This window comes from Triturus cristatus, chromosome 12, assembly GCF_964204655.1.
Source record: "Triturus cristatus chromosome 12, aTriCri1.1, whole genome shotgun sequence".
Classification (NCBI taxonomy): domain Eukaryota; kingdom Metazoa; phylum Chordata; class Amphibia; order Caudata; family Salamandridae; genus Triturus; species Triturus cristatus.
In genome coordinates this window covers 643,840,809-643,860,350 of record NC_140595.1, presented here as the reverse complement: position 1 = coordinate 643,860,350, position 19,542 = coordinate 643,840,809, and the positions used below count along the sequence as shown (strand labels likewise).

Below are 19,542 nucleotides of genomic sequence, written 5' to 3'. Positions count from 1 at the left end.
ACACGGGGACAGACCATGCTTAATCCCCCGACTTGAGATTAAATCTCACGAGAAAGGGATGCGGGTGATAGTGGGATGGTGAGATCACAATGAAGGTAATATGTTCCATTCTTGGATACAGGTTAGGATCACAAGACTTATCTCCTTGCTGTAAATATCAAAGCTTCACATTTCTTTTATAAGGGAATATATTTTACTTGCTTAGAAACTGCTATCAAAATCCAGTAACTTTACTAAAAATACAGTTATGTTTCACACCTTCCTTCTTGTTTCGGTCAGTAAGGTAACAGGAGGGGATTCTCAAAAATACACATCTGATTTCCAATGGCTTCTAACAGCAAACATGGGGTCCTCATCCCTGAAACCAGTTTAACCACAAAAACTGCATGGATGCGGGGGAACCCAGTAATAACATTTCTAAACCCACTGCCCACCCTCAAACTTTCCCTCTCCATGATGTCAGGTGTTTTAAGCAGTCTTTGGATTTAAAATGTATATTTGGAGGAAAGTTCGCAGCGCAACCTTTGATCTGTCAGTAATGACAGGGAATGGCACTTTAAAAAGCAACAGGAATATTTCTCTTGCGGAGAACACTGTAATTGTGTGGTCAGAGTTTAGATTGTTTTCCTGTTTAGCAAGATCAGTATGATTAGAGGTCAGTACAATTTCTTCTGACATTTTCAGCATCAGACAAGGTTCACGGCACTTGCAAAAGGATTTTCAAAGTCCGCTGTTTGGTGGATGCACCCTTCCACCCTTTCCTCTGTCAACAAGACCTTTTATGAAGCTATTTATTGCAATCCGAAACCCTCGAAAGGCTATAGGTGGTGGTGCCATAAAGTAGATACTTATAGAGCCCTTAAAGATAGTTGCAACATCTTTTCGAGTGCGGGTATCAAGTTCAAGCTTAGATTGGTGAATTCGTAAGTATTTCCTAATCACAAATAGGTCTAGTTGCTGACAGTGAGATAAGTGAAGTGTGGCCCAGGAAGCTAGGAATAGGTCCCAGAAACAATAGCCATATGCAGTGAATTTGCAGAGCATGTGACTCTAGAAAAGATTTCATGCGGCAAAAGCATAATCTGTGGAAAAGGCTCAGGCGCGGAGAAAAGATGAGCACCTCTTATGTTCAGCACTGGTGACTACATTGAGCTCGTCTAGTCTGTGGTCTTGGACACCCTCCAACCTGCCATTGTGGCTTTGAATTCTCGCCGAATAGATACTGGAAATGAATGGGTTCTCCAATATTTAGACCAAGTCAATTTGCAAGTACTATATGCTAAAGGAACTGCCAGCATGGTCCAAGCTTGCACACGGTCCACTGTTCATAGAGGGCTTTACCAGTTTTTGCATAATCATAAAAAATAACATGACCCAGCGTGGTGTCCGATTTCGTAAAAGCATTTGCTATATAATAACGGCACCACCCATGAAGTGATTATAGTATATATCATTCTACTTTTCTTGTTAACGAGGAACAGGTAATGGGAATAGCTACACTGCGGTCCAGATGCTGTAGACCACACTACAACAAGGCTTCAAATATTAGGCATATTATTTTTTACCCACCACACCAAACTGATATGAGAAACGACTTTATAAAAAAAATAAAAAAACTGTTTATGAACACAAACGCCTCCATTATATGACAAGACAGTCACAGTAGCAGCAGAAATTTATGGGCCAGATTACATAAACCTGCTCTTAAGAGAAAAGGGGGCTTCAATTATGTTAAAAGCGGGGAAACATCTATGAATCAAATTGATTGATACACAATGAATGAATTATTTGATTCAGTTTTCTATCAGGGGCTACAAATAAATAACATACGGTCAATTATGTAGGTTGTCAAATCTTAAACAATTAAAAAGTAATTAACCACTGTGCGTTTGTAGTTAAATGATGTGACGTGAAATTCACTCACTTTGTAATGTACATTTGCGCTCCAGGACTAGTGTCTGTAATTAAATCTTATTTGCATCACTCCACAACTCAATACAAATTCTACAGCATCTGAGTTTTTATAAAAAACAAAACTGACCTCCCTATGCTCAGTGTATGTGGATAGCGATTGATTAGATGGATCTTAGTCCAATAATCATGCATTACAACAATACACCGAGAAATCTGAAAAACCAGGAGTAAAAATCTCACCATTGTTCTACATCTTTAATCCTTTCCCCTGCAGCGGTATTATTACTCTGTGCTGCAATTTCATAACTAACAGAGACACATCCCCACAAAGTGAATTTTAAGAATGAAACCACTCAAAGGGTAGGCTGTCTGAAAGCTGTCGACTTTGAAATGCAACACAAGGTTGTTTGTGATGAAGACCTCACACGTGTACCTTGCTCTGATCAACATACAAATGACAGATTGTTAGACAACAAATTCTCAGTGGGGCAAGAGATGGGCTGATGTCAACACAAAGATCCTGCGTTCAGTTGTGCTCAACGCAAGGAAATACAGCATGTATACTTTTAAGACTTATAACCTCAGCTGCAAATAAGCACTCTGAACAACTTAGTAGCAATAATGGATATGCTTTTACAGACAGGAACAGGTCTTTAAATATGGCGTTTAACACTAGTTTGAGACCCACAACAACCAGCAGAAAGATTCTCCAACTCTGTAAACTTGTATGACCAAGACAGCATGAATGTAGGTTTAGAAATAGATGAGAGAATCTTTTGCCATCAAGTCACACCTCAATGATCCCAAATTACTTTCCAAAACCTAAAAGGATCACAGGTTTCAATAACACACTTAAGGACATAGAAGTCATTAGGTAGAAATGTGTCTACTGGTTCAGTGTTTTGGATGATGTCAACAGCAGCAAACCAATAGAAGTAGCAACACTGGCAAGAAAATGTATCATTGGTTGCATGAAGTGACCATCACTGCAAAGCTCAAGGATGTCGAACTGTAATGAAACAGAAGAAACTGCTAGGAAGAATACCAGATATCGGGACATTAAGGATTGAGGGGCAAGTTGGCTTGTGAGGCACTTTAGGAACTCTCAAATTGGAAAGGTAATCGATCAATACCTCGAAAATGATCTTGCACAATTAAGACTGATTTCATGTATGAGCACAGTGTTGAGATTGTCGATGCAGGACTTAAAACTTAACAGGGAAACATGTTAATATCAAATAGGGTTATCTCTAGTAAGCCAACCCACAAAAGAGCAAAACTCTCCAGGCCTTGACCAGCACAATCTATCAAGCTGCTTCTGGTCACATTACCCCAGGTAAAACTGATCCTATAAAAGTACTTCAATAAGGGGATCGCTCCAAATTCTGCTTATGAAGAGACCCTCAGCTACCTCTTGATTACATATACATACGCAATCTATTTGAACTATGCTGTGCCCAAGCAGAGTCTTCGAAGGGCTAGTCAGTGCAGTATCACCAGCTAACCCGCAAGTACAGTTCAGTGATTAAACCCAGAAAGGGACAAAAATCACATTGGCAAATACCAGAGAAGATCTATTGACCAATATAGACAAAGAACAGGAGGCACCACGAAAATATTTGCGTTGTTCAATAGTCTCATACTGGGGGAACTGGTATTTTGCTTAGAATACAATGTATGGAAACGTCTGAGTGTCCCTTATTCCCAATTTAGTCCTCCCACCATTAAAGCAGCCATAACATGCTCTATAGAATAATCCAAACGTAGGTTGCATCTGGCAGTCCCAGGGTTCATCCATCTTACCATCAGTTCACCATGCACAGACATTAAGTCACAAAAGTTATCAATCACTACTTTAATTTCTGATTAATGCCAATGACAACCGGATTCACATTCTTCTAGAAAAGGAAAAAAGCAAGACATACGTCACAAACATTTGAACCACACTACTAAACGGTGTTAATAGTACAAAAGCTAGAATAATTCAGATGAATAGTATCGGGCATAAAATTACAGTATTTCTACATATGGAATACCCAATATCATCCTTTGCTTGGACCATACACTAGAGAACCTGGAAAAAATGCTCAACTCAAAGCTGACCTTTTTCCAAATGAATGCTAGGGGGCAAACACCCAAACCTACAGCCTAATCAGATCTGCACGTGGACTATGAAACTCTAGTGTATATAGCGTACTGTATTCTTCCAGTCATATCTACTCAGAGCATTAAAGGTACTGTTCAAAGCTGTATGGAAAGTGCAAGGGTAAATGACCAACAATGTTTAAGACACCTTAAATAAGTAAAATGTAGTGTAGAAGTCAATTTAGTCATATTTAAACGTAATACAGGGTAACATCATAGCTTTTGCCCTTAACCTAAGTCAGTAATGAGACTACTCAAAACAGCCATCAAAGCGCAGCAGAGAGCAGGGATGGACTAAATAGTCGTACCCTTTGCATGGGCTGGTCTTGCCAAGGACAATAAGTCACCTCGGCAGCTGCCAACAGCTTCTCAGTGAAACATTCAGTTTAGTTTGATACTTGCAATTTTCATCAATTTAGAATAAGTTCCCAAGATATCCGCTTAGCTGCACCAAGTATTTTCTCCTTGGCATCAGCATACCATCTCACTAGGCCTCTTAGCTGACAACCAGTTTTCCCTCCATCAATAAGCTATTTTCTGCTTACAGAAAATTTAGAAGCAGTACTGCACCTGTGTGCCCAGTACACTGAGCACCTCCAATCAAATCAAAACTCCACAAGTCAGTGAACCTCAGTGGGTGTTAAGACCTCAGCTGCCACTCCCTATTCCTGCATGTATTTCTAGCTTCCCATGGGGGCAAATTCTTCCCTTGAAAAGACAACAGCTGTCATTAGCCTTATCAGCTCTAAATTTCTCGCATATTAATATGCAGATACTGCTGTGGCTAGTTCTGTACATCTTTGTTGCAGTCACCTCCTGAACTTCAGTGAGGTATTTCCTCTATCACCTTCCAAATCTTGAACTCCACAAAGCAATATGGTTGAGCCCTAAGCAGCCAGGTATCTCTAATTTCTGGTATCCACCCACCACAAACTCATGACTCTCTTACTTCAAAAACATTCTATACCAGGAAGGGTACATGTCCAAAGTGATCCTTCCCTGGCTATTCATTGCAGCTTAGAAAGTATCAGAGTGATAGTGATTGATCATTTAAAATGACAGATTCAGGTTTGTCCACCCCATAACACATTCTTGGGAAACATGTTTATTACTGTACACTGCATTAGCAGACTACATGTATCAAAACTAAAACCGTTAATGCCAATCCAAGTACGTGTTGGGTCTCTTCAGACAAGGGTACCTGTCCAGTTTCTCAATTTTGTGATATATCAATTCCAGATTCAAGCTTTGTTTCCTCATACCTTTGCAGCTAATGAGGAAATACTATTATGAAGTGGACATTGTCATACCACCTGCACTATGGGAGTCTGGAAGGATACTTTCTTCAATAGAAAGATCGCATTGCTAGCACCCTCCTTGAAGTGGACCATCTCAGGGACACTGTCCTGTCTTTTCTGTCACAGCGGCTGGAATCAAGTACTTTTTTAGAGCAACTACATCATGCATGTCTCAAAGTCATGCAGGAGAAACATGGCACCACCCATTCTAAGTCAAACTTCAATTACTAGGGCATCTAGCCATATGGTCCTGATGAAGGGGCACAGGTCTCCAGGCAATCAGTAAGTGGAGATAGTTATCTTTAGGCTGCAACTATCCCACCAACACATGCACACATCAGGGAACATACCCCAATAAGGCTTCTCTGTTCCCAGGTTGTCAACAATGGAGACCTCAGAGGGATAAAAAGTCTCATGGTCATCTCTGGATGGGTGTTTTGAGATTCAAACTGCCAGCATCCTCCTCAGTCTCCCTTGAAACCTCTCTACCTCCATCCACTACAAGGATATCCCCTAAGGAATGCACTGTGCTGGCTGATCAAGTTACCTTTGATCCTTCTCCGAACCACATAGTTCAAAACACTGGCGTTGAACTTGTCAAGCCAGTTTCTAGATCAAATTCACCAATATACTTCACATCTAGAACCCTGATGAAAGTTTGTCCCCCCCAGGGTAGGGAATTTTCAGAAAGTAGCATAGTAGGTGATGGGAGAGAAGGGAGTGATTGGAGGAGAAGGATTCTGAAGAGGGAACATAATCTAAACCCACAGAAGAGCTGAAAAGATTTTACAACTTGAGGGAACAGCTGACCTGTACAGTGACTCAAAGTTTTCTAGAGGTGGTCAAGAATAGTGGTCACAGTTGCATGTAGAGATCTGTATCCTGTGAAGCCTGTTGTGGAATTTGCCTCTAACCTATCTACAAGACGGGTAGAGCCTGTTGCAGGGCAATCAGGTAGCCAGCTGTGGAGTCTCAACCAAAGCATGTGCTGAAAACATCTGTGTGCTGGTTCCAAAGATCTGCTTCCTACACATTATGCAACTAAGCTGATGTCTTTGAACATATCTGTGCACAACAAATCCTTGTAACGTCTATTAAAAAAATATAATTTAAAATCCGTTAAACATATTCAATTTCTTCATTCATTCATTTTTGGTTTCTAAAAATACAGTCAATATACCAAACCAGTTATAGAATATTTGCCCAAAACAATTCTCCATTTTTAACACTAAAAAACTAAAAGGAAAACATGGCGCCTTTAAGAATTCTTGAAGGAGCACCGTCTCATGATGGCCTGCCTGGTAGATGTACCAGTTAATTTCTTGAAACGGAGAATCTGAAGTAAGTAAAAATTCTCTAGAAAGTTTATTTTGTCCAGGGGAGGTGGATGGGTTATTTATCGAGTCAGAAAGAACACCTATGGTGTAGGATTATGGGTAAGGTAAGAATAGCTTAGACTTAAAATTACAAGTAACTTTTTGCTGTCCACTTTGGTATCCTCTCTAATATACATTAACAGCAAAATAGAGGGGCAAACTGAAGATAACCATAATTCAGAGACTGGGACCAACTATAGATGAGGAAAAAATAATCCGGTTTATACAAAAATGTTATAAAAGGAAGATTAACACACCAGTGTACTTGTCCTGGAGCCAGAAACAATACAGACATGGCAAGCAAAGGTAAATGAATATTGGCTGACTAACAAATGTTTAAAATAGAGACTTTCATCATGAAAGTAACTACGGCAGCTCGGCCTAAGGCAGAATAAGCATTGTCAGTTAAGGTCTGTTCAGTTTTTAAGTAGCAAGTTGTGAAACCGGATACTAACCAACTAACAGCTGCCTGCTTCCTGGAAGCCATATCCGTACAAACAAAAAAACAAATGACTAGTGATTGTTGCTGCCTGTTATCTTGTCAAAGTAATGTTAACAGCGAATGTATGAAGAATCCTCTCTTTTTGGGGGGAGGGGGAACGAGTCAGAAAAGAAAGTTGGGAGGAAACCATCCTGTTCAGGTAAGATGATTTCTTAGATAATAGGGAAGAAAGAAGGGTGAGATCCAGGATAAAGTGCTGTGAGTAAACACAAAATAGGATTCTTCAGTGTAAAGAGCTTGAAGATAACCAGAATCATTCTAGTACAAGTAACGGCTACCAGTGACACTACCTTCAAATGTACATGATGAAGATCTGATTTATGCTACCGCTCAAAAGGAAGTCACATTTATTTAAAAAGGACAATTCTAAATCCACTAGGGCAAAAGGTCTCTCGCTAGTAAAGCCCCTTCTTGTCCTTCCAGAAAATAATTGATCATGACAGCAATAAAGATTTCTGTGAAGGACACTATCTGTAATCAGTAATGGTAGCCAGATGTACATTACCAAAAGAAACTTCTAGGTCAGGGGTAGCAAAAGGAAGATAAGCCAGTATATGCTGTCTTTCTGCTAGTTATCTGGTCCCTCTGCTTCTACAGAGGTTAGACACAGAATCTCTTCCACTCAAGAGGGTACGAAGATCTACAGGAAGAACATGGAGTCTTTCAAGACAACCCTACAGTCATCTGGCAGATTCCAGTGGCCGTATTCATGGTACTCTGGAGCAGGGATCCAGATCAGCAACGGTAGACTGCAGTGGAAGATCTTGCCAGAGCTTCAGGTCAGAAGGTCTAGTCTGCATGGAAGACTTGTGTGTCTTCAAAGATAATTGAAGCAAGACTGTACACTACCAAAGTTCAGGATGAAAAAAGTAGAATTACAAGTAATTTTTCCAGCTCCATTATGCATGTAAATTCACATTATCCTATGCCCAACCAAATGCTAAGTAGGCATTTCCACAGCGCATGTCAAACAAATGTAAACTGAGTGCAATACTGAGACCACCAGTCCGGAGTAATTATGATTTATCAGCATAGATCTCAGCTTAACAATCGAAAAAGAAGTGTAGGCTAATATTTTTGATCAACGTATCATAACAGCATGCAGTCTCACAAGAAATCATGCTCTTTACATAGTATACAAGACTAGTGTAAAAATGACGCACGCTCTTTCAAGTGGTTAAGCAAAAAAAGAATTATGCGTTTTTATACCCAGCTAAATTTCCAAGTTAAATCTTTCTTTTTTGATAACCCAGAAGCTGCATGGGCCTGGGTGGAGGAGTGGGCTCAGCAGTCCTCCACAACTTTGCAAAGTTGTCAATGGGCCCATCAAGACCAAAGATCACATCCCCTAAAGTAGAGTCCGAGACACTGTCTGGGGGCCTAGCACAAAGTCGATTAGATCCAAATTAATCAACAGAAGTGAAGGAAAACACACTTGTAATGAGCCAAGAGACTTCAACTGGACCTTCTGCAGAAGGAGAGACGGATAAATAGTAATTGAGCAAAACTGTGTGAGACATGGTGGATATTTTAGACATTTGACAAACTGGGTGCTTCCTAGGCTTTTATCATGTCTATACTAGCATTAATGAGCCTATTGAGGTCAGGGAGACATCTTGTTCGCTACGCACAGGAAACGTACTGAGTCACACTATTTCTTAAAATGGGAAAAGGGGCATTTCACAGCAAGCGAATCCTCCCGCTGTCCTCTACCAGAAAAGGATATAGTATTTAATGAGAACTAATCATAGTGATGGCAAGAGATGCAACTAAGGCAAGGGGGCAGTACACCTCTCCCCCAAGAGTATTATATAAACAAGGTACTGGATTATTCTAAATAACTGTTTACTACTGGACAGAAACAGGAATGGGCAACAGATACTTCTGGGGAAATGGAAGTGTGGGGTGGTCGGCTGTTGAGAGACCATGTTTTAGTTTTACAGTAGTTAGAATCACAGACATACTGAACAACCTTGAGATAAAGATTACTTTAAGTACAATGCGCAGTGATTATTGAATCAAACAACTGGACAATTACCTATTATATGAAGAGAAGAGCATTAATGCAATACGTTAAAAGACATCTCTCCATGATAATGCTTTGACGAACACCTCCTGGGTATTAATTGTAGCTTTATTTTTTTAGGTAGACATGTTTGCGTGCTGCATTATTATATAAATCAAGGAAAAATCAATTGTCTGGCCCGCACAAAGCTTCAAAAACCCTTCGAGGTCTGTAGCCTTTCTGACTTGCATATTAACAAATTCATAACAAAAAGGAGAGCAAATCACATTCAATATTGCTATAACCACTACTGCTTAGAGAGAAGACCAGAAAAAAAACCTTCCGATAAAATACTTTATTGTCCCCAATATCGTGAACATAAGTCACGGCTCAGAGAAACTTGGTGGATAGATACCATGCAACCTGTAAAAATGGGACTCAGTACTTATAAGGAATTTTATCAGACCTTAAGATAATAGAAAAGTTCATTTACGAGTGGGAATTACTATCAGTAAACTTTCCCTGACAAGTGATTCAAATCTAGAATTACAATACATGGTTTCTTGTCAATGTTCTTTGATGATCTATTCTTACTGATGCACAGTGTGATTACATCAATCTTGTATATTTGGATGTGCTTAGAGCATAGCAGGTAAGATACAGTCTGATGTGGAGAGAAAGGGTTCGAGTCGGCTGTAGACTGGAAACGTGACAGCAATAGTGCGCTTTAATATGGTAGATAGATTGGCTAAAAGTGGTCTTGTGTTATAGTTCTTGGTTTTCTACTCATTTGGCCATACAGTGTGTATATTTGCAGACCTTATTATTAAAGATATAACTAAATAGGGAGGTACAGAGCTTTTGATATACAAACAATAGAGATATATTGCCCTTGATAGGGAGTATTATAGTATTATAGTTCAAGAGTACTAGGACTGGTAATCTACTTGTTATAGATGGATAATTGGGATTTGAGGAAACTCCTTTACTTTTTTTTTTGCTAAAAGACTGCTAAGAACTGAGAATTCAAAATTGATAGGCTGATTGCGGTTTTACATGAATTTTCTCTTGTCTATACGGATAACAATCCTACTAGTAACTATGTATGTCTGTAAATTGCTTAGAGACAGATCTAGCGTAATGGGGAGTAACATATCCTTTGATTTAGTAGATCATGGTTCGAGACCACTAGGAACCAGGAACTGTGTGAGAATTTTGGTTTTCAAGCGGCTGATTTGGAAAGGAGCAATCTTTACGTTTAGGCTCGTACAATTTGTAGGGCTACTATATAGGGTAATTGGTTAGGAATTAACCTTTGACGCTGGTGAGTCAAGAGTTTGAGATTGTTAGTATAGAATACTTGTATGTTGATATTTTATTATTAAGATGGATCGAAAACAATTTTGTTTCATTTTAGGAATTTTGTAGTACTATGTATGAAATAAGGACGGAGGAGTTCAAAATGCTGTATCATTGTGTAAGAAGAGGAATTGTGTATTGATCATTAGAAAGGGGACAGTTGATATTTGAAACATTAAGTTCAGCGAGAAAGAAGGAAGTGATGTCAGACGCCAATCCAAGCCATTGGATATTTAGGGTTGGAGATTTCAGTAATAAGGTTTGGCGCTTTGATACATGATGCTGCCTTGGCGCTAAGGTGAGATTATGGAAGGTTCCGGAAGCTTTTAAAAGACTGCCACATGTGAGGTCAAATGAGTGGTTGCTTCATGAGTTTGTGTAGATCGCTATGTAAAGAGGCATGGATGAAGATTAAAGAACATTATTAGGTTAGTGATCATTTTTAAATTTGAACAGCAAATACTAATACCTCAACAGCAAATACCAGTACAATGCTATCTGGTTCAGTTCTTTCTTCTTTTTGTAATTTTGGGCGGAGGTTGAATTTGGGGTAATAGGATCTTGATTCTGTGGAATGCATTTTGTTTATGGACATTTGGATTTGTGGATTTCAATTACGGAGGACGTCTGCTAGGTAAGTGCTGGAGAGCCAGTTGACTGTTTTTTTAAAATATCAATTGTGTTAATCCCTGTAGCCTCTTGCAAGTCCATATGTATGCTGTAATCATCAAAATGTTGGGAGTCAATCATTTCCATCGTCATTATCAGGAGATAGTAAACTCTGGTCAGAATCCAAGCTTAAAGATTAAGCATCTGAGTTCTGCTCTGTGGTAGAGGAAGTGTTTTGCTTGAATCCGATTGTAGGGGAACTGGATGTGCTGGAGTGGAGTTAAAGAGTGACCTCAGCCGAGGTTGAGACAGATGCAGCACGGGTTCAGACACTGGAGTCTGCAGGGGCTTGAACTCTGGCGCCTTCGACATTGGGACTCGGATTGATGGAGGGTCCGGCAAAGGTCTTGGAGTCAGAACGGAAGAGGGTACCGAAGTCAATGAGGAACCTAAGGCTGGTTCAAGGGGCTCAGACACAAAGGTTGGACTTGCCAACAGTGCCTGTGGGTCCTTGGAGCCTAAAAGCCTTTGCCTGCTGCGGTGCCAATGGCCTAGGAATTCAGGCGCATCAGGACAAGTATCTGCTCCGCAATTGGGTATCAGAAATAGATTAGTACTTTAACGCCCTTGTGACAAAGTGGCAGGATGGGGTTGTGTCCCGCTTCGACTTTTTATGCTGCTTCTTTGACTTACTAGACTTCGACCATGAGGGAAAAGCCTCATGAGCAGAAAAGGGTCTGCACCTTCAACTTGGAGTGGGACTTACACGGGGTCTGTGACTTCTTCCGATGATCGGCAATATACAGCTTTCCTTCAAGGTCCTCAATTGCTTTCGTGTGCATGAAGGCACATTCTACGCAAGGCTAAACTGGTACCCAGAGTCCAAACTCTAGAGGCACACTGTGTGGGTGAAAGAACGTCAACGGACGAAAAAGGAAGCAGGTCCCTGATCAGCGTTCGAAGGCACAGACCGAAAGGAACTGACTGATGAACAGAGGTGGTGCTTATATGTGGCTCTGCTCAGCCACTTCAAGGTGGAACGAGGCCAATTTAGACCCGCACAGGGCCCCCAAGAGGTGCCCTGGAACACTGCTGAGACCATTTCCAGACCAGTCTGGCTCCTGGGGGACTATTATAAAGGTACGTAATCTGCGGTTAGAGGTATCCATCAGAATGCGTCCGAGACTTCCTTCTTTCTTGGGACCAAGATGTAAGATTAAACCCTGTGTGCCCCTTTCCACCATGGGAAAAACTTCTAGGGCCCTTTGATCTACTGGCCACCTTTGATCTACTGGCCAAGAATTTCTGCCTCCAAAATTGAGATGTGTGCCAGACAGCATGTTCTGGTAGACTAGAGAAATGGACGGGCATATCCTTTGTAGTTTAGCTGGAAAACTAAGCGATCCACATTTAAGAAATGAGATACAAACACCCCCCATAAAAAGGAGTTTTAATGCAGCAGAGCCAGCAGATGTCAGGGAATAGAGCGGTTGCTATCGGTGCTGAGAAAGTGGATGCCTAGAGTAGCCTTAAAACTTCCTGTACTGATGGTGGAATTGTTTTCCCAGGGAATCTAGGCCTAGAAAGCGTGCAGTGTCTGTTTAAGAGGCATTCCAGAGAGGCACGAGCCTTTCTCTTAGCACAGCTACTCGCCATCAAAGGGCATGTACATGAAGATTGCCGGAACAGCTACCAAGAATTCCGTCTAATGCATCCAAACAAGGTGTGGTGCAACGGCCAGGGCAGCTGACTTCGAAGCACACGGTTCGATCCCCGTCTCCGGTGTCAGATAAGCCCAGCACCATGTGACTCTGGGCAATAGCTCACTTAATTTCCTCGACGGCCCCCAGCGCCTTGAGACCCGTAAGGGTGAGTAGTTTGCGCTTTACAAATACGGATTTACATTTTTGTTTTTTAAGGTTACTGAGTTTGACAGACGTCCTCATGAATTGAGCCACGGTGTCAATAGAATCCAAGGCACTCTAAGGATTTCCATGGGTTCAAACTATCCTGGACCAGATCAATAAAGGGTTTTTTCATGGTCGCGGAGAGTAACCATTAATTCCACAATTTCACACAGGGCGGGGACATAATGGCCGGGTAAGCAAGTTGCATTCACCAGGGAAGGATGTAATACATTTTGGATCACGAAGAAGGGGGTTTGTCTTGTCAAACGATCAGCCTGTATGGAGTGCCTGACCCAAGAAACGTTTCTCCCAGGCAGCCGGTACAGGCTCCAAAAGGGCTTAGTGAAAAGGTCGAAGTAACATTGCAAAATAAGGCTACACTAATACTGTCAAACTTTTTTGTCCTCAGTGGTGTTCAAGATTAATGCTACTACTCTTTTTCATGCCAACAAAGTGAACAAAGACTTCCTCTGATGACAATTCAGATGTCTAAGCCAAAGCCCCTTCTGCAAATGAATCCAGACCACTTACATTTTTCAAAGGGGTAGCAATTTGTGTTGCAAGAGAAGAGGAGGTTGTGTCTACCTGTAAGCAATCAACTTTTATACAGCCATGGACTTTTTGGGCATGATAAGAGCACTGTAGGTCAGATCGGAGAAGTTCTTGCATACAGGAAATCTCTGGACAATAGTAAGGGATTATAATATCAAAAGAGGCCTGAACTACTTTTTTTTTGCTACTCTGATTATGTCCATAAAACTTTGAGGGGTTTGAAAGGGCACTGAAAATAGCTTCTAGGAGGCACCAGTGTCTGTGCCAGAGGCCGTGCGGAACACAAAGTCAGTGTTGGCAGGCTTCAGAAGCAGCATGGAGTCTGAGTCAGCGCCGCCAGAATCACCAAACCCACAGGACTGGGTCCACCCTTGTGCACTTGACCAGGGCTAATGCGGCTGTCCAGAAGAGATCTAGCAGGGCCTGCTGGAAGGCCTGGACAGGTATGGGGGCTGGCAGATGGAGACGGCTTTATCTTTTTTGATATCTAAATCAGCTCAGATGAGGAGGAAGAATCTGGCACTGATAATGGTATTGGTTTTTCAACAGTCCCAGAGCAGGACTAATAATTCAAGGAAGAGGATTTCTACTTCTATTGATAATTTTTGTGAATTTTGTGGGAACTTTATCTTGGGACCTCTATCAAATGACAACTAGTGAACCTTCGTTGGGCGTAACGAGGCAGTTTGAAACAAGTGGCTTGCGAGAGACTTATTCCTTGCAGACCTACAGCACATCAGTGATTAAACCTTTCTCGTGTCACTTATCAGCCTTGAAAAAGTCCAAGACGGCGAAACACGGCTTCTGCGCTTGTGTTTATTGCTGGAATAAAAAAAAGACTTTGCATACCATCAACGGTGGAACTTAATCAACAATTGCATAAGAAACTATTGCTGATCAAAGAGACCATTTTGTTTGGATGAGAGTAACAGTACTTTGTGTTCTTCGGTGCATTGTTGGATTTATTGTACTAGACTGCATTTGGTGCAGCTTAGTTGATTTACACCTAAGGTGGGTGGGTATTACAGCGTCACAAGAGCACCATCTAATAGGAGATTCATCGGATTGGGAATGAGTAAATTGAAAACGGATTTATAGATGTGCAGACATTTAGGCATATCCACCACGAGATTATGCAATCCGGCAGCTAGAGTCCAACATGCATGCTGAATGCTTCACCGTCAGCCAGTGAGGCGAGAGCATGCCAGGGTATCCCAGGGGTATGGGGAGAGTCTAACCCGGTCAAGCAGAGGGGAGAGGAGGAAGGTACTTGCTCTCTCCCCCTGCTGGAGCTGATGACCAAGAAGGAAGTCACCGCACTCCCCTATGAGATGCCCGCTCTCCCTGTCCCGCCAGCCTCCTGTAGGACAAACACGCTTCTCTGTACAGTTAGAATGCACGGATGCCATGCTCATTGTTACAGGACCACTTTCCCCACTTTAAAAGGCACTTATGAAACAGTCACCAGGGCCACTGAGTTAACAGACTGCGTGGAGGCGACCCCAAGACAAAAAGGAAGAAAAAAAAACACTTAGAGCAACAAAACAAAAAAACAAAAACTTTTTTACCACGCATATGTCAAGACAGCACGATAAAACCATAAAACCAGCCACAAAACATTGAGGTTTCAAGCAAAAATAGCCTTTCGGAAGGCTGTTCTCAGTAAGAAAGAAAAAACAAACTGCTTGGCTGATCCTGCAGGGCACGAGGTGACAGAACTTCAGAAATGCTTAAAAGTGCAGCCTCACTCTAGCACTCTTTACAGGCTCTGCTGGAGACTTAATTTTCATTTTTCAGCTCAAAAATTGTAAAAAGCTTTGCGTTTCCAGTCAAAAGTAATGTATGCTCGATTTAATTTAGGGAATGGATTTCATAAATCCAAGAGAAAAGATAATGAATACCTACCACTAAAAATACGCATTTTGTTAATGTGTATATATTTCAAATAAAATAAAACATTTTTATGTAAGGTGTTTCGGGGAAACCACAGGTACCTACAGACGCTCAACTGACAATGGATCTCAGAAAGAATCAGATGATGGAGAACCAGCATTAGTGCAACATTCGCATAGACAATCTGTCAGCAACAAGCAATGAATAAAGGGTTAGGAGTGCGCCAATGCGTTTGGCATTTCTGGTGTTCTGACGCCCTCCAGTGGCCTTTTTTTATATGACATATTTGACTTAAGACATCCCTTTTTGGGAGGTTAAACTCGACTTTATAACTGTTAAATGCCTTATTAGGTCTCGCCGGACCCAGCGCATGCGCTGGTCTGGCGAGACTTATTAGGTCTCGCCGGACCCAGCGCATGCGCTGGTCTGGCGAGACTTATTGAGAGGGCTCCAAAAAGTGCTACCAGGCCAGCCAAGAGCTACAGTGCATGTGTGCGGGCGCGCGCGCCGCAATTACTTTCACTTTTGCGGCCGCTTTGATGTTTTATCGCGATCACTTTCGCTTTTGGGACCTTATAAGTACTTAGTTATGCAACTGTTGCATGGCTAAACACTTATAAGGTCCCAAAGGCGAGACCTATTGGCTATGCCAATGCTTGTCTGATTATTCGAGCCAGCTTTGTTATTAACCATTCATTTTTGCCTCCCATATTGTTGGCAATTAAAGGTATTTTGTCCCATTAAACAACTTTATGGTAGATTCGTTATGTAAACACCTAAGCCAATTCTGGAGATTGCCTCGTGGCTTTAGCTTGACTGCCGAAGGCGACTCTTGATGAACCCCGTTTACCCTCGAGTAATCCATCCATCTTCTGGCAATAAGAGAGCTTAGTCGGAGGTCATATAAAGACTGCGGGTTGTAGAGTCTGGCAGTGGTCATTTTCCTTTAACAATCCGTTCCAAAACCTGGTTATAGTTTAAGAGTATTAAACATAAGACTACGTATTCTATTTTTAATTTTATGTAAAGTGGTAAAAGGGCAGTTAAGATGTCAATGTACAGGTCAAAAAAGCAATACAAAAAAATAAAGTAATCCAGGGAAAACGACTATACCTTATGTGGCCACCAAATATGTCAGTAATTAGTGTCTTAACAAAATCCGCCTGTCGAGTGACTGACGACTTGTTGCGGGGCCCGACCTGCTCCCACTCATCCTCGCTGCCTTCCCCGGGCTCGTCCAGCGGGAGGCACTCGCTCCCTGGCAGCGAGTCCGGCCCGTTAGAAACGGAGAGGTCTGTGGGAGAAAAGGAATGACAAGTGTGAGAACACAGCTCTTCAAGAAGAATGAGATTACAAAAGATTCAACACATCCATGTCCACATCTACCCTCTCGAAATAGTGTTCTTAGTCGCAAACACATTGGGATTAGTTGGACAAGCTATGACAACGTGTGAGAAATCGGCTCAGGGCAGAATGGGCATTGGCAACGCCAATAGGCCAACCTTATCAATGCACTGTCACGCCAGACCTAAAAATTCATGTGCGTTAATGGCTGACCCCCTCCCATCTGCGGTGCTGCCGGAGAAAAACACCATTAAGTATTTAGTTATCTAACACATTTTTACAACATTATACTGGCATGTGTGTGGCACCTGCAAATTCAAGCTCAGGCAGCTGGATAAATAAACAAAATGATCACAGCTATGTAGGGGCAAGCAATGTTTAGTGGAAGCACACAACTTCTACGCAAGCAAAATATGTACTCCTAACTCCAAACAAGTGGGCGGAGAGAAAGCCCCACTCCTGGTGGACATAATAGGTTGGCCACTGGTTTGCTGTCAAGCCAGACCATAGAAAGTGACCAAGCTAGTAACAAACATAGTATCTTTCAGAGAACATCTCCTTTAAAACATGGCAGCCCTAGTAGAATAATGAAAGCTCGAGTGAACAGAGGCCACAAACAACATCAAGGGAATGGTCACATTTCTGATCCACCAACTATTAATGCATCTGGGGAGAGACACTGAGCAAAGGAAGCAGAAGGCTGGAGCTGTCCATCGGTTTCTTTACAAGTATTTAGAGTATATAATTTAAAGGAAGCGTGAGCAGGTCATACAAACACTTTACAGAGTAAAGGAACACGAGGACCCTACTCGGGATAGCAGTGGGACCAGGCCTGTACAGACCATATTTATGTTGCATATACACAAGTCATGGGTGTGTGCCATATTCAGGGTCCCCCTAAGGGCTGTGCGACCACTCACCTGTTTTCTGTAGATTACTGTACAATACTGTGCACAGACATATCTGGCTGACTGCGATGGCTTGGGTACAGGGCCTAGCCTTATGTAAGGCCCCGGCTGCTGTGCACGACAAAACTCCACAACACAGGTCGAACGACTGTGACAGGGTCGGGCCTCTGGTCTGTGCGAGAGTTCAGCAGCAATGTGAATAATTTACCATGACATAGGTGACGTCATATCTGGGTACGTAATAGGGGCACAAATGAATACTTTACCTAATCATTACTGATGAATTTCAGTGCTTTTTAGGTTTTTTGTAACAATAAATTTACTTTAACTGCTTTGTTCACTGAATATATATATATATATATATATATATATATATATATATATATATATATATATATATTGCTCATTGCCCCCGCCATGCAGTTTTCTCTTCAAGGACTTCATGGCTAATGTTGCAGGGATATTTTCAATGATGTCATGAGAGATGTAATATGTGGGGTAATTAGAAGTGCATGCAACGGTGCGCATTATAGTTACTGTAGGGCACAAGTTCTAGTTACTTGAAATAACTACAACTGTTGAATTTCAGCAGTTCTGTACGTTTAAATTTGCATGTTTTATCTGACATTTTCATCTATAATATCACTTTAACCTTTGGATTTTTCAGTGAATTTCTAGTTCTTTTAATGTAAAGTAATATTTTATAACCCTACGTAAAGCCAACCTGCGACCAGGCCCTGCATCCAACCGCCCCGTGCACAAGGCCTTTTTTTGTGCGCAGCCTGGGGTTGGTCAGAGAGCCTGGTTTGCGGCCAGGCCCTGCATCCAGTCACTTGCAAGCAGTCAACACCACAGCTGACCTGGCCTTCAGGGATGCAACGTGTGGTTTGTCTCGCAGGTCCTAGCTGCACTCAGGCAGACTTACTGACTCTGCCAAAGAGTCACTCCACCACAATATAAAAAGTGACCCCATTATCATCTTTCTCCAAATATCACAATATTTTTTACCTAGCACAAATTTTAGTAATTCACACAATGCAATGTTTAATAGTCATTATAAACCTATTTAATAAACTTATAATGAAAAAGAAACATATCCAAGTCTTTCTTTTAAAAGTTATTGCGATTTGTGGGCTGAAAAATTAATGAAATTGAATGAAAATGAAAGCAACATGGCTCAGTCTCAAGGTTTTTAAGCCCACAAAATGCAATCACAATAGTAACCACAAGAGGGCATTGCACTTAGACTGAAGAGCATAGAACCCCAGCTAGAAGTGCTTTAAAGGAATATGCTACTTACCAGTATGCATCTGTTCTTGGCATGTAGAGCTGCAGATCTACACACTATGCATAGATCGCCATCTGGTGTTGGGCCCGGATGTTTGCACTTGTTTTTGACCTGGAAAGTCTTTGGAAGTCACGAGATAGGTGACTCCTCCTTTGGATCATAGTGCGCATGGGCATCGACTCCATCCTCAGATTGCTTTTCGCCAGCAGGGAAATGATGGAGCTTTGTAAGAAACAGGAAAGATGCCCATGTATGCTGTATCTAAATAAAATAATACTGGAACAGATAAAGGTACCCGGGTTGGCGTGTGAAGATCTGCAGTTCTACATGCCAAGAACAGATGCATACTGGTAAGTAGCATATTCCGTTCGAGGCATTTGAGCTGCAGATTACACACAATGCATAAATTGCATAGCAGTATCCCCTCCTAGCGGCCACTACC

General features: G+C 41.6%; 1 protein-coding gene across 2 annotated transcripts in view; it reads right to left on the bottom strand.

Moving 5' to 3' along the window:
• USP10 (ubiquitin specific peptidase 10) overlaps positions 1-19,542 on the bottom strand; it is a 333,623-nt gene that overhangs the window by 96,307 nt on the left and 217,774 nt on the right. For both annotated transcript variants that reach the window (XM_085638327.1, XM_085638328.1), the window contains one exon: positions 16,674-16,854. In XM_085638327.1, the coding sequence (XP_085494453.1) occupies positions 16,674-16,854 (181 nt within the window). The remainder of the gene's footprint in view (positions 1-16,673; positions 16,855-19,542) is intronic.